The sequence below is a fragment of the Lynx canadensis genome, chromosome C1, assembly GCF_007474595.2.
Source record: "Lynx canadensis isolate LIC74 chromosome C1, mLynCan4.pri.v2, whole genome shotgun sequence".
Classification (NCBI taxonomy): Eukaryota; Metazoa; Chordata; class Mammalia; order Carnivora; family Felidae; genus Lynx; species Lynx canadensis.
In genome coordinates, this window is record NC_044310.1 from 154,553,226 (window position 1) to 154,575,226 (window position 22,001).

Here is a 22,001-nt window from a genome sequence, read left to right on the forward strand (position 1 = left end):
CTTTGGGCTAAGGTTAATTATTGCTGTAAGAGCTTACCTATGTAAATGGATTTCAGGTATAGATTATTTCTTAAGATCACATTAGCATCAAAAGCAGAAAGAAGGAGTTCAACGAAGGGAAGGGAAACTCACATTCTTTGTATTTTTCTAAAAAGATTCTTCTAGGCAAGTCACATATTCTGTGCTACTACTCACTAAACATCGTGAATTGTACAGGGAGCTTACCCTGATTTTGCAAAACTTACCATGTCTCTTGAGTTCCAAGAGCAATACAAACCATAAATTTGTAAAGTCTTTATTAAAATAGACTTTTTATTTTTCATACATTATTAACAAGAAAATGTTTTCAAACCTTTGAAACAGCAAAGAATGTTAACAAAGAACAATAGTGTTTTAAATATATTTCCTGAAATAAACAACTAATGTTCCTAAGAAAAGGTATAGGATACTTAATGACCTAGTATTTAATAAAATGTTCTTTATAGAAATGGGTTATAATCTTTACCACAGAGACACCAAATCTATTCCTAATCAAGACAGGCAATCAAATAAACCAGCTTTAAGTCACCTGCTCCATTAGAAACCATCCATGTGACACAGCATTTCTCTTTATATACAATAGCAGCCTCTGCTGGAGAAAGAAAAGGATGCTTCTGTTATAGAGCTTTAGCTCAAACCTATTTTGTCCCAGAAGAACTGATTCCTTCCATTTCCTGCTGCATCAACAAACTAAATATTAACAGTTTTCAAGGTCTCAAAGACATGCGGGCCTTATCAAGTATATCCTTTCTGATTTTTGGATAAGTTGGATGTCCTTCAAGAACCTGCAAAAACAAAAAACAAAAGCACAAGAACTTGTAATTGATTACTGAGAACTAGAGCTATAAAACTTACTGGAAATATGCATTACAGTTGAGATTTCATTGTATTAATATTACAAATATAACAACACTTCTTAAAGGTGACATTTGAAATGTGACATAACTCCTAGTAATAGTACTTAGAAGACAACAATAGAATACATGTGAGAAATACAACAAATATAATTACTTCCTTAATGGATCAGTTGCAAAAAACAAGTATGTATCAATGATTTTAAATATTTAGAAAGTTTAGCTAATCGGGGCGCCTGGGTGGCTCAGTCGGTTAAGTGTCCGACTCTTGATTTCGACTCAGGTCATGATCTTGTGGTTCCCAAGATTGAGCTCTGCATCAGGCTCTGCACTTTCAGAGCCTGCTTAGGATTCTCTCTCTTCTCTCTCTGCTGCTCCCCCGGCTCAAGCACATGCTCTCTCTTGAAATGAATAAATAAAAACTTAAGATATTTTAGCTATTCATATGATATTAATAAACCCTCACAAAGTTAATTTTGACCAGTAGCACATATCAGATATACTTGGAGTTATTTTGAAACATACAAATTCTTAGGCCTACTGAGTCTAGTAGTGGGGAGATACTCAGTTTTTAAAAAAGAATTCCACAAATGGTTCTAATGCATAACCTTACATTAATGCACAACCTTAACCTTAATGTGAAACACTGCCTTACAGAGAGGCTCAGCAATCAATAGCAATCACTGAAGCCAAGTATTTGCTATAATGATGCTGATACAGCTATTTAGGATAGGAGACATTACATAATTCCTTTCGAAGGAGCTGCTTTTCTTGGAGCTCCTAACAATATAATGCCTTATCTGGAACAATGGTGCAGTGCCTTATATATCAATGGGACAATGTACATATAAGGAAACTGCAAATTCTAAACCTGCAACTTAAATATTTGTCACTTGCTAAAGGATCATTTAGTTAGGGATAGATTACAGAAATGTAATTGAATGACTTCTAAGTAACAGGAATACCTCCTATCTCTAATTTATAAATCTGGATTCTGCACTAACCAGACTTAGACACATTCACAAGAACTTCTATTCAGAAGAATGGCTTGGAGAATCAATAGTTTTAGTTCACATGCTTCTCCCCTTGTCTCTGTCTTTAACGTGACACAAACATTTTATTATTTGAGCCTCAATTAAAACTATGTTTGATTCAAGTAAATTTATTATTATCTAAACTTTGAAAAGCAGAAATCTCTCCCAGATGTATTTGATGAAGCCATTTAATCCAAATACAACATCGTCTACCTCTACCATTGCAGTAAGATGTATTCATGTACATCTTGAGATTAACTAAAAGTAGGAAATTGTGTATCTGAAACATTTTAAGAAATCTATATTGAAGTATTACCTGGTGACATACGTCAATTGCATCCACATATCTTTTTGCTTTTAAGTAATTGAATGCCAATTTGTATCCTGTTAAGACAAAACAACAACAACAACAACAACAACATAATGATGTAGCACTATTTATAGAGCACACTGCTAGCATTACCTTTTTTGCCCCCTCCTTTGTTTGCTTACTCATTTGAGAAGTCTTAACGAAGGCTGGTGACTATACTGTAAAGAGAGAAGGGATGGGATAATGGAAGGTGGAGTGGCTCAAAGGGAGAACAGGTAGCAAAAAAAATGGAGTTAGAAAAAGGACTGCAGTGAATACCCTGTTGGGTTAGAAGACTGCCATCCTACAGGAGTGGCTTTTGTAACTTACTAAAAAAATCCCATTTATTTCAGATTATAGTAATAACTCATCACAGGGCAGTAAATGATAACACAGCTATTCATTTATACCACATAGGTTTATTCAGCACTTAACATGTCAGGCGCAGTCAGGAGGTTTACATTTTATTAGGGAAGGAATGTATATTATTTAAGTAATTATGTAAGTATGTCACCAATTTCCAAAGTGAGATAAATGCTATGAAAGAAAGGTACAGGCCAAGAGAGCTATCATAAGCAACCTGGGTGGGGAGGGGGTGGGTATCAGGCAATGCCTGGAATCTGAAGGATGAGGGGATAGGCCGAGGGAATAGGAAGCAAGATGGCAGAAGGAGCTGACCAGGCAGCAGCAGTCATGGGACCCACAGGAAACAAATGGATTTGGAGTACGACAGGGCAGAGCAGTCGGGAGGGTGGCCCAGAAGAGGACAGAGCAGTCACCAGATATGCCACATCAATGATTAGTAACAATTATCACAATTACTGATACCAAAATGTCATGTTTCAAATACTGACAATTTAAAACAAAGTTTTAAGACATTCTTAAATGATTCCTGCTTTTCTGTAAGAACACTGTGTAAGAGTTAGCAAACAGGAGATAAGACAAATAAGATATGATGTATATACCATGATGTAAAATAATATGTAATCAATACATTCAATATTTCAATATTTCACTTTACCTCTTGCAAATATAAATCAGGGAAATTTAAATGCTGCTCTTGGGGTCTAATAAAAGTACCATTTTTTTTTTTATTTCAAACAAATATTTGAAAGGAATTACTGGCTAATGTAATCATAAGGTAGTAAAAAGTAAGAAACAGGACTTATCTGAAATTCATAGTGTTTGATAAAAACACACATGAACACACATGCCTATAAAACCATCAAAGATGAAAACAGTAAGTTTAGGAGAGTTAAACTTGATATCATTACAAAGGAATTGTAAAATTGGCTAATAAAGTTGGTGACATTTAAAAAGGAAAACAATTTAAGATGTCATGCCATGTCAAACATACTTTACATGAAAACTAGAGCCAAAAAAGTTGGACTTCAGTTTTGGGGTCTGGCTTCCTGACTGGCTTTGAGACCTCAGGTGAGCTGCCAACTTCAAGTTTCCTCATCAACCCCTCCTCCCCCCAACTCTTAGTATACTTTTAAGATCAAAGGAAATACTTGCCGTGAAAGGATTTTAAAAGTTTTAGAGCACCATACAAATAAATAGGACTAATAGTAAAATAGAAGAACAAAGTTTTAATGTTGGAAGAAACTTGATAGATCATCTTGTTCAAAATATTTTAGGGAGGAAATAAAGGGCCAGAAATGTCAAAGGATATGTACACTGAGGCTGCATTATACCTGTCAAGCTTACAAAAATTCAACTCTGTGTAATGAGGGGAAAAAAGGTAGCATGGCAGGGGAGGCGGGGGAGGAGGAACATGAACAATGTACACAGTCTAGTGAGTGTCATATAACCAGAGAATGGATGTAAAGGGGGAAACAGAAGTGTGTTTTCTTTTTGGATCTCAGTTCCTGGTGCCTTTCATAGTGACAGTACTCAAGCCTCAATCCTTTGGAAAGAACATGACCGTGATTTTAAGGATTTCCTGACAACTGTAAAAGTGAAAGGCAATTGCAGGTGTTGGATACAATGACAATCTGAAGGAAGAAACTAAAGAATGAACTGGGAGCCTCAGAGAAAACTCACTAATGAGAAGTCAGGGAAATTGACAAAATCATCTATAAAATACATAGATGACACAATGAAAGAATGAATGAGTTGGAATATTTGCTGACGTCTTCCAAAGAACAGAATGTTTAAATAATTTAACTTGTAAATGTATTCCTTCTGTGGAATAAAATATATTTAAGGAATTTTTATTTTACAAGCTGACTTTATTGTGTAGGATACATGATCTTAAGAAGGAAAAATACTATCAACAAATGGTATGGTATTAGTTCCTGTGCCGTATACCAGTCTGGTAAAATAACAAACTCAAGAAAAATACAAGGTGGGGGAAGTCCTGAACTGACAGCAGTTAATGTAAAGACGACCTATCTGATTGCAAATTAAATCTGAGTCCATACCATGACATAGCTGCTCAAAAGACTGATGCCACCTTAAGGCTAAGTTAACAACGGCTAAAATGCTTAATAAAAAAATAGCTTGATTACGCATATAATTAGATTCTTAAATTATACTTAAGAACTTGTTAATTTCTGGTACAACATTTTGGGAGGGACATGGACAAACAAAAGAGCCTTTTCCAAAGTTATCTGGCCATGAAATCTAATCTCCTCATACTCAATTCTCTTCATTTTTTTTTTCTTTTTTTAAAGAAGTAACTATTAATACCTCACCAACTATTCCAAAGGACAGAGTAGGAAGCATTATTTTAGAGTTTACAGGAGACAGGAACAAGAAGGCTGAAAGATTTGGAAGCAAGTCTCAGGAAGAATGGACAAGTAATTGAGATAGTTTGAAGAGATGTCTTGGGAGAGACAGGACAGAGGTTGAATTAGAATGCCACCATCGGTAAGAGGGAAGAGACTCTGTGGGCTGCTCCAGAGAAGAGACCTGACCAGTTTCAATGCAGCATATTTCAGCTCAGTACAAAGAAAGGGAAGAGCACAGGTATGAGCTCCTCGCAATGTGGAGGGAGGCTAGTCACTGAGTATATTCTAGATGCTGTCCATCTGGTAGGGATGTTGGAGACTGCATTCCTTGAGTCTATCACTGGAACAAATTGATGTTTCTGGATGCTCAGTAAAAATAAAAAAAAAATGTTCCAGGGTCATATTATTGTGGGAAACACGTCCCTCTGTGATATCCATCACAATGTACATTAGTGTTTAAAGGCACAAGAAGTTCTGCAGTAAAGAGACCTGCAGGGGCGTCCGGGTGTCTCAGTTGGTTACGCATCTGACTCTTGAATTCAGCTCAGGTTATGATCCTACAGTCGTGGGATTGAGCCCCACATTGGGCTCCATGCAGGGCATGGAGCCTGCTTAAGATTCTCTCTCTCTGCTTCTCCCACATCCCTTGCCACTGAATTTGATCTTGATTTAATGAAATGTTTTCCTAACTGATGTGACATTGGAATACTTTTTCCCACAGCATTATCACTTTAGAAATAGCAGAGGGTTAAAGGGAGAGAAAGGGGCAGAGTTAGATTAGATGCAGGGGCGCCTGGGTGGCTCAGCTGGTTAAACGTCTGACTTTGGCTCAGGTCACAATCTTGTGGTTCGTGGGTTTGAGCCCTGTGTCGAGTTCTGTGCTGACAGCTAGAAGCCTGGAGCCTGCTTCAGAGTCTGTGTCTCTCTCTCTTTCTGCCCCTCCCCTTTTCATGCTTTGTCTCTCCCTCTCTCAAAAATAAACATTAAAAAAAAATTAAAAAAAAAAAAAAAAAAAGATGTAACTGAGGACCCGTCTGAATCTCAGGACATTATACTTAGTAACTATTAAGCTAATAATTATGAACATAAAATTTATTTTTCAGAAGGACTGATAAAGGAAGTTGGCTTTTTATTTAGGAAGCTGACTGTTCATTTTGTTCTTAAAAAATATTAAATGCATTTAAATGGAGATTTACAAATAAAACCCAAGTTTCCAGAAAAACCTAGTATCTAATTTGTTAAACTCACCTACTGTTGGATTTGTCTGATTGCCATGTTTCCATGCCATCTCATAGTTTAAGGCAGCGTCTGTATATGCTTGCTCTTTTTCCATAATGTATCCCATGTATTCATAAGCTTTGCAGCAAGACTGAAAAAAAAAAAAAAATGGAAGATGTTATCAACAGATATCACTTGATTTTATGGGGGTGCTTATGACTCTAGAGGTTGACCATATTAACTCATTTAATTGGCATATAAAACAATGTTTTTCAACCTTGGCTATGTAATTAAGTCATCTATGGGACTTAATGAAAGATTCTGATCAAGTCCCACTCCTATTCCCCCCAGAGTCCAGAGTTTTACATGCTAGGCAATGGACTGTGTATTTTACACATATACACAGTTTTTATTACAAATAGTTTTAAGTTAAAATTAACAGTGTAATGAACCCCATGAACCTCTATCTTCAACAATTAAATCAGGACTAATACTGTTTTAACCTCTACCCCCCACACTTGTCCTTCTGTATTATGAAAGAAAAAAAAATCCTCAGATATTGTATCATCTCATTCATAAATAGTTTACTTTAGTATGCCTCTTTAAATACAAGGACTTTCTTTAAACATAACCACAATTTATCATACCTAAACGTAACAACTCATTGATATTACCAAATATCCATTCATTATTCAAATTTCAAATGGTCTCAATATCATTTTGTTTTGTCTTGTTTTTAGTTTGTTAGGAAGATGATCCAAACAAGGCCCACACATTGTAACTGGTGGAAATGTCTCTCAACTTTCTTTTGATCTAGAGGTTTCCTCTCCATCTCTCTCTGTGTCTCTTTTTTTGCAATTAAATGTAGCAAAAAAGAATTTTTATCCTAGAGTTCCTCACAGCCCAGATTTAGTTGAATGCATCCTTGCAGTGCTTATGTAATATATTCCTATATCACCAATATTTCCTGGAAATTGTAATTAGATCTAGAGGTTTGAATTTGATTTCAATCTTTGAGGACAGAGGTAAAAGTACTTCTAGGTCAGTGCCCTGGTGAGCCACATTGGAGCCTGAGGCAAAAGGAAAAATGCACAACTCTGTATACATGTTTTTGTGATTTAATTGATAATTTCCCCCCCAGATGTTAACATTTTACAAATCAAATTGACAAGTTGAGATATTAAAACTCACAACATTTAAAATTTAAATATTTTCTTTATACCCAAACTAAATTTACTATAATTTTATTTTCCTGACTTTAATGGGAATAAATATATTAACATTTTCATTAAAATCATTACCCACTGAAAAATATATAGGGGCACACGAGTGGTACAGTCAGTTAAGCGTCTGACTCTTGATTTTGGCTCAGGTCACGATCTCATGGTTCATGAGTTTGAGCCCTGTGTGGGGCTCTGTGTGGAAGTGTGAAGCCTGCCTGGGATTCTCTCTCTCCCTCTCTCTGCTCCTCCCTGCTCGTACTTTCTTTCTCAAAATAAATAAGTAAACATTTTAAAAAGGAAAAATATGTAAAAAGATGGATATGGAGGCATAAATTTTCCCCTTTTGTTTCAGGCTTCAATACCACTCAGCACAGCACTGTCAGATGCTATTTAACATTTTGGCATTTTGGTTAAAAAATACTGCATTAAATTATTCATTAAAAATTTTTTCCCCAATGTTTATGTATTTATTTTGAGAGTGAGACAGACAGAATGTGAACAGGGGAGGGGCAGACAGAAAGGGAGACACAGAATCCGAAGCAGGCTCCAGGCTCTGAGCTGTCAGCACAGAGCCCGATGTGGGGCCTGAACTCACAAACTGTGAGATCATGACCCGAGCCGAAGTCAGATGCTCAACCGGCTGAGCCACCCAGGTGCCCCTGCATTATTTATTGTAATAATATTTTATTATAATTTATAATAGGTATCTTGATTAAATGATAATTTATCTACAATGGACTGTTTCTATTCCCCCCAAATCCGTACATGGAAAGCCTAACCTCCAGTGTGATGCTACTAGGAGATGGGATCTTTCAGAGCTAATTAGGTCATGAGGGTGGAGCTCTCATGAGTGGGATTGGTGTCCGTATAAAAGAGACCCCAGACAGTTCTCTTATCCTCTCCTCCCACCATGTGAGGTCACAACAAAAAGTCAGTGGTCTGTAACCCAGAAAGGTGCCCTTACCAGAACCCAGCCATGCTGGCACCCTTACTCCAGACATCCAGCCTCCAGAACTGTGACAAATCAACTTCTACCGTTTATATGCCACCTGGTCTATAGCACTTTGTTATAGTAGCACCAGCTGCCTAAGATCATTACTGAGACGTAAAGTGCCCTTGGAAATTTTGGACCCCAAGTGAGGGTTTCACTCGCCTCACCCCAGTTCAGCTGTGTCATAGATGGCGTGATCTTCCCTGAGGAGGCACATAACGTCAGATTCTCTTTTTATGATGTTATACCCGTTCATCAATTTATCAGGGCTGGAAAATGATGATAGTCTATCACTCTTCATTTATTATCTGGAAAACATCTATAATAAGAGATGTCTTTTATACTATATTGTTTCCCAGTAGTGTAGTTCATACAGAAAAGGTAGGCTAAGTGCTTAATGCCTTCCCTTTATTTCCCAGCTTCAGAACTAATAGTTCATCAGTATATGCCAATGGTGACTAATTAGGTTTTTCATTTTTTTTTCTTTTTTGGATCTTTGTAAACCCATGGATTTAAACTTTTTTGGTGTGTTTCAATCCACTGCAGTTACTATTCTTACTGAGAGTTAATGTGTTCCAACTCTGGCTACTGTGAGTGTCTTCAAGTTGGCTCCTGAGTCCTTGACATGACTCTAATCATCTTCGATAGCTTCCTTGCCATCTGGTATGACAAGATGGTCTAGTGTCATCCTGTACATTTCTGTCCCAGATCTGGATGATCTCCATCTTTTAATTATACAATTCAAGGTTCCTAAGCTCTAGTTCCTGAATCTCATGCTTCCAATATTGACATGCCTAATCAGCCAAATGGCGCCTCTAAAGTAGCCATTGTGTTCAGCCATGCAATATATTGCTGTCAGTGTTCCAGGAAACTGAAATTCTATCTGCACTGAAACCTTAATTTCCATGTAATCTCACTTAATCCTAGACGAGGCGTGTAAGGGTCAGCCATTTGGCTGTTTACATTTTTCTTTTTCTTTTTAATTGAAGTATAATTGACACACAATGTTGCATTAGTTTTGGGTGTACAACATAGTGATTTACCAAGTCTATACTTTATTCCATGCTCACTACAAGCATAGTTCCCATGTGTCACCATACAACGTTATTACAATATCACTGACTATATTCCCTATGCTGTACCTCTTTTCTTTTTTTAAATGTTTATTTATTTATTTTGAGGGGGGGAGGCGCAGAGAGAGACAGAAAGAGAGAATCCTAAGCAGACTGTGCCCTGTCAGCATAGAGCCCAACCGGGGGCTCAAACTCATGAACCGTAAGATTATGACCTGAGCCAAAATCAAGAGCTGGACACTTAGTCTCCCAGGGACCACCCACTCCATGCTATACCTCTCATCCCCATGACTTTTTCACTCCATAATTGGAAGTCTGTATCTCCCATTTCTCTTAACCCACTTTGCCCATACCCCTACGACCCACCCTCTGGCAGCTATTAGTTTGTTCTTTGAGTCTGTTTCTGCCTTTTGTTTGTTTAGATTCCACATATAAGTGAAATCATACGGTAGTTATCTTTCTCTGACTTATTTCACTTAGCGTAATACCCTCTAGGTCTATCCATGTTGCACAAATGGCAAGGACTCATTCTCTTTTTATGGCTGAGTCATAGTCCACTGAATATATCTGCCACATCATCTTTATCCATTCTATCAATGTACACTTGGGTTGCTTCTTATCTCAGCTATTGTAAATGATGCTGCTTTTTAAACATGGGAGTGTATATAACTTTTTGAATTAGTGTTTTCATTTCATTTGGGTATATACTGAGCAGTGAAATTTTTGGATCATATAGTCTTTCTATTTCTAATTTTTTGGGGAACGTCCATACTGTTTTCCATAGTGGCTGTACAAATTTACATTCCCACCAATAGTGCACAAGAGTTTCCTTTTCTCTACATCCTTGCCAACACTTGTTATTTTTTGTCTTTTTGATCCTAGTCATTGTGACAGGTGTAAAGTGATATTTCACTGTGGGTTTGATTTGCATTTCCCAGATGGTTAGTGATACTGAGCAACTTTTCATGTCTATTGGCCATTTGTACATCTTCTTTGGAAAAATGTCTATTCAGGTCCTCTGCCCATTTTTAAATTGGATTTTTGTTTGTTTTTGGTATTGAATTCTACAAATTTTTCATATACTTTGGATATTTTTTCAATTTTTTTCAAAAATTTTTAATGTTTATTTATTTTTGAGAGAAAGATAGAGAGAGAGCGTACATGCTAGTTGGGGAGGGGCAGAGAGAGAGGGAGATACAGAACCCGAAGAAGGCTCCAGACTCCAAGCTGTCAGCACAGACCCAATGCTAGGTTCCAACCAACGAACTGTGAGATCATGACCTGAGCCGAAGTCAGAGGCTTAACTGACTAAGCCACCCAGGCACCCCTATATACTTTGGATATTAACCTCTTATCAAATATATCATTGCAAATGTCTTCTCCCACTTCTGCCCTTTTGCTTTGTTGATGGTTTCCTTCTCTGTGTATAAGCTTTTTATTTTGGTGTAGTCCCAGTAGTTTATTTTTGTCTTATTTCCTTTGCCTGAGGGGTCTGGAGGCAGATTTTTCAAAACCTATTAATTAGTATTACCTGTTTTTCAAGTCCAACTTAACTTCAAATTAGATGTACAGACTATAAATTGATAAATGGCTTGATATTTTGGGTTTTTAAAGTTATTAAAGTAACTTAATAGCATTAGATGATCTGTTTTATAACTTAATTTGCTCAAAGAGAATAAGACAGATTTACTATGATTACGATTTTGAGGTAATTGACATGAATCTGTAAAGATAAATATCCTTAAGTTTCTAAGTTGATTGCAATTATTTCTCAACAAATAGTAACAAATTCTTTAAAAATGTTATAAGACATTCTTTTTTGTGTGCCTAAAAACCAAAATGCGCTATTACTGAAATATGGTGGAATTCTATAGACTTAAAGATTTTCAGCTTTATACCTAAAGGTAAGAACTTTTTAATAAGCAAATTAAATGCTGGAAAGACTTTTCCCCACAAAATATATTATGCATAGTGGATTTTAATAATGTGAAAACAACATGCAGCTGCAGTAAATTTATCTAGAGTATTTCTTAATAGGAGGGACAGACGTCCGCAATTAACGTTCTTCTGCAATTTTCATTAGTTCTGGGATGAGCTGGATAATCACAAATGCTTGACATTCCATAAACACTTTCTGTAAGTGGGGCGTAAACCACAGCTGAACCCTGAAACTGCATAAATCTCTATTTTTCTTTATTTTCAAAAGCAAATGGCTTCTTTCTTCTCATGACTGTTTATTTCCTGATTGTGTTAAGAATAAACATTTAATTTTCAAAAAATACACAAGAATCCTTAGAAATGGACCAACATTCTATAATAACCTATTACGGGAAGCTTGTAAGTGAAAGGTTAACAATGATGTTTTATTCTTCAATCACCTACCCTATTATGACGCAGGCACCGTTTTAATAGCTCTTCTGCCATGTCGTATTTTGCTGATTGAATATAAATATCAGCAAGCAGCAGCCAACTCTTCTCAAAGTCCTCAGCATCAATAGGATTCCAGTTCATTTTCGCAATCCGCTTTAGCTGGTTTCTGGCCCTTGGAGTCTGTTTCAAGATCATATAAGCTGTTGCCATTCCCAAAAGTGCTGGAATATGATCCCTCTGTAAGAAAGCAAAACTTCAGATGCCCATATACACAAATATACATGTTGTATGTTTAAAAGGAAACAGGGAAAGTAGCAAGTGCAACACAATGTGAGAACTGGCCTGTGAATTCTGTAACTGGCTCCACAGATATAACTGTGACATAGTCATTATTTAATACATCGAGTAAACTCAAGCTATCATGGAGAAACCTGGTCAGGCACCATGCGGTCAAAATAATTCAATAAATACACAGATGCCAGAACCCCATGATTCAGACCATTAAGGCAACTTGATCTTTTGGGGACTAATTAGTTTTAATGGTTTTATACAGAAACAGGAAAAAACAAAATTCTATTTCAGTATGATACTCATTAAACATTTGCGTTTCAGATTCTGCATTCAGATTCCTTAGTTCTTTCACTTGTAAAACAAGAATGAGAATGATTTACCTGCAAATGATATTCCTTCTCTATGTGAACTTCTACTGACTTATCTATATTGACTTTTTATCGATATGGACTTTTATTGCTTGTTTTCCCTTCCTTCTTGTTTTATTTGAAAGCCTCTTCATCCAATTAAGTTTGACCAATGAAATCTTATAAACAAGGCATGCGATTAATCACTTAGAAATTATATGAAATAAACTCATGCCTTAAAACACTCTTTTAGACTTAGAGTCTGCTGCTTGATAGTGTCTATAAAACACAATGTTCTTTTAGAGAAGAGTTCAGAGTCAGAAAATGTCACTCTGTGAAACCTACAGACTAAAAAGAATTGGTATGAAATGGAAGCCATTAGTGATCTACCCAGAAAACCAACCTACCTAAGCAATATGTGTATATCCCTGATAAAGCTAGGGGGGCTTCTTAAATTTCAGCAGTGGGATCATGATGTTTTAATAAAGAGAAGCCTTCAGGTTAAAATACAAATAAAAGATGAGAGACTGTGCTTTAGAAATTACAATATCATGACTATAATAAAAGTACACTGTAAGATAGCAAGTTTGGGTAACCAATAAGGAATACTGCCAAAAGGAGACTAGAGGGGCATGTTCAATGTCCAACCCTGATCATGGTTGGAAGTCAGAAATAACCCTGGAATATGGGGTGCCTGGGTGGCTCAGTCGGTTGAGCGTCCAACTTCGGCTTAGGTCATGATCTCGCGGTCTGTGAGTTCGAGCCCTGCGTTGGGCTCTGTGCTGACAGCTCGAAGCCTGGAGCCTGCTTTGGATTCTGTGCCTCCCTCTCTCTCTGCCCCTCCCCTGCTCATGCTCTGTCTGTCTCTCTGTCAAAAATAAATAAAACATTAAAAAAAATTAAAAAAAAAAAAAAGAAAGAACCCTGGAATAGAGAAGGACAGTTCCTTAGAGCTTGATGAAAATTTTTTGGAAGATAAAATTTCTTTGGTTGTAATTCTATGCCTAGCAACAAACTTCCAATATGTAATTTGCTGTTGTAATTAAGGGATGGCAAAAAGGTTTGAGTGCCAAATTCAGCCAATTGGTGGTAGATTTTGGAGACATAAGGGGCATATTATCAATTATTGAGCCCCTCCCCCCTTCTGTAGAAAGGAAAGAAAATAGAGGTCTGCTCTGAATTTGTCAGCCTGGTCCTAGGACAGCCCAAGACAAGAAAGGTTCTATAAAAATGTCCAGATCTAGGGGTGCCTGGGTGGCTCAGTCGGTTAAACATCCAATTTCAGCTCAGGTCATGATCTCAGTTTGTGAGTTTGAGCCCTGCATCGGGCTCTGTGCTGACCCTCAGAGCCTGTAGCCTGCTTTGCATTCTGTGTCTCCCTCTATCTCTGCCCCTCCCCTGCTCATGCTCTATCTCTCTTTCAAAATAAAAAAAAATTAAAAAACGTCCAGATCCAGTCACATGCTAAAAATATCCCACACTATACATTTAAAAATAATCTCTCTGAATCACACACCTTGAGTTTGATTGGAATTAATCAACTTCTCACCGCTTGATCACTCCTGAATGAACTCAAGAATGGTTTCTAAAAGTGCAAACCTGAGTTACAACCCCTGCATTAGACCCATATGTCTTTTCTTGTGCAGACATCCTAAGGTGTTCAGCTGGCTTGTCAATGTCTTTCTCAGTCACTCTGAGCTGCAGCAACTTTAGATCACAGAAGACAATATAGCCATGTTGTAACCAATGCACCCTTATGCTTCAAGACGACAGGATGAAAGCAGGTGGAAACAGTTTGCTTGGGTTTAATGTGTCTTCTACCTTTTCCTCAGGTGACTTCCTGTTACATACCTCTTTTTCAATCAATCTGAATGCTACAGAGTGTCATAAATATACCCCATGCTTGTCTGCCTCCTTGCCTTTGTTCGTACTTTCCCCTTCCCCTAGAATGTATGTATCATCTGTCTCTGCCTGTGAAAATGCAATTTATCATGGTTCTTCTTAAATCACACCTCTCCACAAAAGGGCCTCCTCACTTTCCTTATACTGTTTCCTACACCACTTTTACCTGTAACTCTAGGACAGAATGTAATAGATTTTGGTTTGTACACAGGCAGTATGCTTTGCCTTATCATCCCTAGATTATGATAAACTCGATAAAAGAGACTATACACTTTTGTGATTCCCATTTTGCCTAGCACCCACTGGCTGCTTAGTGAATATTCATTTTATTAATACATACAGCTTATGAGTTAAAAGAAAAAAATGCCAGATAAAACTCACTGCTGAAACTTCAGTTCATGCATCAGTCTTAGGCTGGAATGGTCAGTGAACAGATTTGAGGGTAGTATATTAGTAATCACACATATATGAATGGTAAAAACAATGCAGTCTCACCAACACAAAAAACTGGCACAGTACTGCTAAGAAACAGCCGTGATGTCACTCACTGATTTTGGTGTTCTCTCAAACCTCATGACTTAAACTCTCTCCCCTACTTCTGCTCTCCATTCATCAGCCGCTGTCGTCCATCTGCTGCCACACGGCCCACCCCTGAGAGTGGTCACGTCATGGTGAGCAGAAGGGTGCTGCTCTAGAATGTCACTGCTGCTGATACTACCTTGCTGTTAAGTTCCAAGGGTGGCTTACAGGGGTGATAAAGTGCCATCTAGGATGCTTGTGCACAAATGGCAACAGGAGCTATAGGTTCCCCAAAGCTCTCCTCGGTCATGGGAGGCAAGAGGAAGAGGCCACTGCAGGAGGGTTTTGGTGGCTTACTGCTACCACTGTGATCTCTGAACCGCAAGAAAACACAGCAAAGTTCTGTATGTCCTCTGAGAGACATAAATTATGAATTTTTGGTGGCCTACAACACTGTTGAATGGAAGAACATGAAATCCAATGAGTATGCTTAGAACTAGCTATCACCCACTGCTGATGAGTGGGGTCCCTAGAATTCCTTCCTTAGTATCAAGCAATTGAAGAAATACAGCACTGTGTGAGAGAAGGCAAAACCAAGCACCCAGAGTGAGAAGGTGGATCTGAGGTGAAAAGAGAAGAAAATCTCTGATCTAATTATTATTATTGTTGTTACTATTATTTTTGCAGGGGGAAACAACACCATTATTCTCACGACTGAATTATAAGCGGTCAGTACTGACCTCATTTAGCCTTAGATTTGGAAACATTTCAAGTTTGCATAAGTGAAAAGGTGAACTATCAAGGCAGACAGGTATTTATTTTCACTTAGCAAGTTAAGTGAAACAACACAGAAACTTTCCAGAAGATAAAGCCATTCCTTTGAGTTAATTTATGCCCTTTTGAAGAAGAATTTCCTTTTCTTAGAATTTACCATTCTAATAGAAATAAATATAAATACATATATAAAGAAATACAAATAAATACAAATATAAATAAATAAATAAATATAAACAACATATCAAAATAGTAACAAAACTGTTTCTTCTGGAAACAGAGGTATATATATATATTACGTAGAATTATGCCGAACTACAGAGGCAATTTGTACTTGTAATTAAGTCAATCTTCAGAAAGTAAACAACTATTTCTATACCACCAAGGAAAAATCATATAAAGCTGAAAAAGAAAATCTAACCTCAGATGTTGCTATTTCGGTGAAGGTATTCAATGCTTGTTCAACATTAGACTTCTGTTTGGTAGCGACTAGGCAATAGTTTTCCATTATGCGAAGCTGTACATGACCCTGAATGGTCTGAGGTTTTAGTTCTTTAAGGAGTTTTTCTGCTGTTCTCACTGCTAATTGCACAGACTCTTGCTTCTCAGTTGAATTCCTATATACAATTAAAAATAAATCTGTCTGTTACTCATGAAGTAAAATTCACTGATTTTGGAATGAGCCCTAGGGTACACTGGCTTCTTTGCTGTCACTTATTTAATGTAACCCTTTTGTGGAATGTCACTCATTCTCTTCTAATACAAGGTGAACCACGGTTACAATGCATTAGATTTAAACAATTAATACAGCTTTAATGAAACACCATTAAACATTTATTCACTTTAGACTGAAGACAAAAATTGGACAATATCTGTATGTGGTGAGTGTGTTCATTTCCACTAATATAAAACTAGAATTCAGGAGAAGTAGAATCATACAATTATCAAGTGGTACATATACTCAGAAAATGAAAGGAAAGAAAGGAGGGAGTAAAAAGTAACTAACTTTGCTGAAGCACCTACTATGTGCCAAGTACTGCAATATTTTTACCTATCGGTCTCTCAGAAAAGAAACTATGTATCTGTCAAAGGCTGTAAATGTCAAGTGTAAAAACAATGTGGATATGTGACATCAATTTTCTTATTTTTAAAAAAATATATAAATCAATTAATAAAAGGAAATTAAATTCTCAAAGCCCATTCACTAAACCATTGGTTTTTTTACCTCAGGCTTCAGGCTTTACCTTCTCTAAAACATTTCACATTGTTGAATACCTTCTTCAAAGTCTCCCTCCTTTGCCTTCTGTAACATTATAGTTTTGGGTCTCTTGCTACCATGCTGACTGTCCTTTTCTGACTTCCCTTCCTCCTCCAATCCCCTTAAACGTTAGCCCGAAGTTTAGTTTTCAAACTTATGTTACTGCATTCTATTTGCAAAGAGGCCATTCATTGATTTCCAACTGTCTACTCTGATCACACATCCCCCACACCTGTATCTCCAGCTGGGACCTCCCTTCTGAGTTCTAGTTTTATATTTTCAACTATTTGCTAAATATTTCCATGAGGACAGCCTATAGTTGCATAACAGTCTGTTACCTAAACCTTTATAAACAAACAGAAACATGCCTCTCCTTTGCTCTAAAACTTTTAATGGTCTCTATAACCCAAGCCTTCAAATCTGTCATTAAAACCTCTCAGCAGTCTGTTCTCATTTTCTCTCACACCCCTGTGCATCTTCCTCTGACTGCTTTGCACTGCTAGGATTTGTATGAATTCTTGTAACACTTACTATCCATTTCACCCATTTCTGTTTTGTCAAAGATCCAATGGTTTCAGATATTGTCTTGCCTCCTAAGTAAATTACATGCTCCTGAAGGCAGAAACTACCTTATGTACCTTACGCATTTACATCCTTATATATCCTCTACAATGCCTTGCCCATTTCTGAGAACAAGCAACTAACACAGGTTGATAGCAATAGCACTATTTATCAGCAGTGCACCACGGTGGCTATTAGCAGGAACTTTGAGGTCACGTAGAACTCAGTCCACATCTTGCCCCCACCATTTACTATCACATTAGATAGGTTAACTCTGAGCTTAGTTCACAACACTGTTGCAGGGAGTAAATAAGACAATGCACATAAAGTATATAGTATAGCACAGGGTATGGCAGAGAACTACCATATGCTAAGGAGTTACTGTTACTGTGTGGACAGCTTTTGCTAAAGTAATCAAATTCTACAATTTATGCTGTTTCAACAAGTAATTAGGGAAACGTCTTTGTAGCATGCTTATTCTGATTTAGGAAGCCTCTTAAAAGCATTTCATGCTTGTTTCAGAGAATGGCTATTCTAGCTATGATTTTTTTTCACCTGCCTTTTCATTAGTGCTCTCCTAGAGTTTAGCCCTCTTTTAGAAGGTATCCTTGCTTGTTATCCCTAGTAAGTGTTTCCAGAAAAGGGATAATTTGTCAAATGATAACTCACCCTAGGTCTCCATCCAGATTTTCAAATACTTCACCTCCAACAGTTTCATTATCTGGATTCAGACAGATTTCTATCATATTATAAAGGGCATTTTGGCCCCAGTCACTGTCTTTCCGAGCTTTATTAAAGTGTCGAAGGGCATCATTTGGTTCTCCAGTATACCTTGTTAGATATTAAAAAAAAAAATCACTTATTTCAATTGTCGACTACAAACTTTAAGTCATTTATAATATCTTTGGTAAAGATTTGGTTAAAATTATTAACATGTTTTTTTTAAGTTTTTAATTTGAGAGAGGAGACAGCACAAATGGGGGAGAGAGGCAGAAGAAGGGAAGGAGGGAGGGAGAGATGCAGGGAGGGTGGGGGAAGGGGGAGAGAGAGAGAGAGAGAATGAATCCTAAGCAGGCTCCGTGCTCAGCCCAGAGTCCGACTTGGGGCTGGATCCCATGACCCTGGGATCATGACCTGAGCCGAAATCAGGAATTGGATGCTCGACCCACTGAGCCACCCAAGCGCTCCATAAAATGTAGATCTATCTTAAGACAAAGGAAAGTTTATTCTACTTTATTCACAATGAGAAAGAAAAAAACTATTATGTAGGATTTATTCACCAACAGATTTACCAAAGATATAGTCCTTTACAGTATTGAAATCCCGGCTCCAATTTTGCTCTGGAGTTACGTTTTTCAGCCATTAAGAAAAATCTTGGAACATCCTCAAGTTTTCCACATCTTCTCAGGAAATCAATTAAACGAGATAATGTCATGTAATTATCTAGAAACAAAGAATATTTCAAATATAGACAACATTTTATATCTCTTGTTTTTGTGGTTATAATCCTGCTTCATTAAAGTACAGTTTACTTTAAGTGATGTAGAATTTAAATACAAGCAAAAGGAATGCTTTAGGTATTATAAATCCTTAAAAAGACTGTATGAGTAATTGGATAAAGGTTTGGTTGGTCTGGGCAGTGGGAGAAGGTTCTATACAAGCCAATGTATAAAAATGTACATTTGTTATAACTTAATTTTCAACTGTTCCTGGGACCAAAATCTAGAAACAGTCTCTGCATTGATCATCTAAACTGTAACTGTAGAATTCAGGAGGGTTGATGTGATTACACAGGGTTAAGACTATCTCTGACCTCCTTTCTCCTCCACCCTTAGCTAGGAACAGGGTGAGAACAGTACTTTTTGATGATAATGTTTGGGGTGGGCAATTAGAAATTTTACTCCAGATTTTTCTTAATATGTATATGTGACTAATGTACTAGACACTAGCTTACCATAATACAACTGTAACAAATCAGTCCTAGTATTTTAATCCTAATTTGCCTTCTCCTAAGAAAAAAGAATTAATTTAGTTCTTTGGTATCAGGTATAATTTACTGGCAGGTTCCTAGAAATCCTTCTCCCAATTCTATCTAGTTCTTTTATATCATTAAAATACTGTTTTGAGAAAAATTTAATAAATATTTTTCAGATTGTAAAAATAACGCATGGACATTTTAGAAAATTTGGAAAAGTATAAAGAAAAAGAAATCACTCATATTCCCACCAGCTAGAGATGACCACATTTTGGTACTTTTCTTTTCACATATTTGTGAGTGAAAATCATTCTATCAGTATTTATGTATTTACTTTTATTCTATCAATATTTAATATATATAAAATTAATATGCAATATTAATATACAATATTAATATACAAAATTGAAGTCACACTTGGGGTTTTAATTTTGGTTCAGCATTATACAATAAACATTTCCCAACTCATTAGTTTTCAAAAACATGATTTAAATGGCTGCATAATAGTCTATTATATCAATGGCTCATATTTTACTTCTCTATAGTTGTGCTTTTTAGATGTTTGGACTCTCAAGTTTCAGTGAGCACAGGACTCATAGTAGGGGATTTGCGAAAATCATTGTATAAGCTACGCTGATCTTTTCTGTTGAGTGAATTAGAATTAAAACACACAAACAAAAACTTTTTAAGAAATTTTTCCTTGATTTTATGTTCTAAGGAGAGAAAATATATGATCCAGCAAGTCCACTTCTGGGTATATATTCAAAAGAATGGAAAGCAGGGAATCAAGTAAATATGTGTGCACCTGTGTTTATAGCAGCATTACTCACAACAGCCGAAAGTGAAAACAACCTAATGTTCATCATCAGATGAATGGACAAATAAAGTGTGGTATATACACACAATGGAGTATTACTCAGTCTTAAAAAGGAAGGAAATCCTGACATAGGCTACAGCATGGATGAACATTGAAAGCATTATACTAAATGAAATAAGCCAGGCACAAAAGGGAAAATATCATATGATTCCACTTATATAAGGTATCTACCTACAGTAGTCAAATTCATAGAGAGGTAGAATGGGAGTTACCAAGAGATGGGGGAGGGGAGCATGGGGCGTTAGCGTTTAGTGGGTACAGAATTTTAGTTTAGAATGATGGAAAAGTTCTGAAGATGAAAAATGGCGATGGGTACAAAATAATTTGAATGTACTAAATGTCAGTGAACTGTACACTCAAAAATGGCTAAAATGGCAAATTTTATGTTATGTACTTTTTGTTATGTTACCACAATAAAAAATACTTAAAAAAAAAAAAACTTCTGTAGGCTTGGTTTCTACTCTATTACATGATGTTAACGTAATCCAGGTTGACAACATCATCATTTGCCTTCCTTTACCTAATATCTTGAGATTTTGTTCTTCCTGTTTTTTGGCATCACTAAAATACAGAGCATGGTTTCAGAGAAAGAGGATTCAACTAGTGGTCTTGTCTTTTAGCTATGTTAATTCAAACAAATTACTCAAATTCTCTGAGTCAAGGATTACCTATTTTCTTAGAATAGGAATATAATATTGACCCTCAACATGTCATAGAGACCAAATAGAAAAAGGTCATGAAAGAGCTTTAAAAATACAATGGTCATTAGTGGGGAGCCTGGGTGGCTCAGTCAGTTTAGCGTCTGGCTCTTGGTTTTGGCTCAGGTCATGATCTCCGCATCGGGCTCTTTGCTGACAGGACGGACTCTGCTTGGGACTCTCTGTCTCCCTCTCTCTCTGCCCCTCCCCAGCTTGCACTGTTTCTTTCTCAAAAATAAATAAACTTAAAAAATTAAAAAAAAAAATTACAATGGTCATTAGTAATATTTACAACTCCAAAAGTGTGGACAGAAACTAGGGATAACTACCCACAATAAAGTCACAGGACCTAGAAGCTGTCTTGGATTAGGCAGGATGTGAAGGTGAAAATTTCTGGCCAAAGTTTTTTTGTATGATGTTGCTAATACGTGCGATGCATGATATTGCTAATATTATCTAAAGTCAACATTGGGAGGCCAGTTTCTTAAATAATTATCACTTTCCAATACTACTGAAATGTATTATTAGTTCAAATTATAATTACCACTGATACTGACTTGTCTTTTGGTTAACCATGAAATCTGACAAACAGGCAAATTTCTGTACTTAGGGAATCCACTGAAAACTGAAATGTATTATATATTCTGAAAAAACTTAGTTCATACCTATTGAGGGATAGGGAGAAGATACCAAATGATTATAGTGTGATGCGATGCAGCATGAATAAAAGTGCTTTGGAATTACAATGCACAGAATTCCTAACTGCCCGAGGGAGGCGGGAGGTTTCACATAGAATCAGACCTTTGGGCAGCCTGAAGGCTACGAGGAGGATCTTGCTAGACATACCAAGACATTCCAAGAGGCATATGGCATGTGCAAAGACAGAGCAGAGCAGCATGGGGAGTGCTGCTAA

The 22,001-nt window shown here is 36.8% G+C and overlaps 1 protein-coding gene across 2 annotated transcripts in view; it reads right to left on the reverse strand.

Moving 5' to 3' along the window:
- Positions 1-292: 292 nt before the first annotated feature.
- Positions 293-22,001, reverse strand: part of TTC21B (tetratricopeptide repeat domain 21B) — an 82,942-nt gene continuing 61,233 nt past the window's right edge. For both annotated transcript variants that reach the window (XM_030325033.2, XM_030325034.1), the window contains 7 exons: positions 18,831-18,981; positions 18,208-18,369; positions 16,141-16,336; positions 11,899-12,123; positions 6,260-6,380; positions 2,244-2,311; positions 293-824 (listed from right to left, as the gene is read on the reverse strand). In XM_030325033.2, coding sequence (XP_030180893.1) covers positions 747-824; positions 2,244-2,311; positions 6,260-6,380; positions 11,899-12,123; positions 16,141-16,336; positions 18,208-18,369; positions 18,831-18,981 — 1,001 coding nt within the window. In that variant the 3' untranslated portion in view covers positions 293-746. The remainder of the gene's footprint in view (positions 825-2,243; positions 2,312-6,259; positions 6,381-11,898; positions 12,124-16,140; positions 16,337-18,207; positions 18,370-18,830; positions 18,982-22,001) is intronic.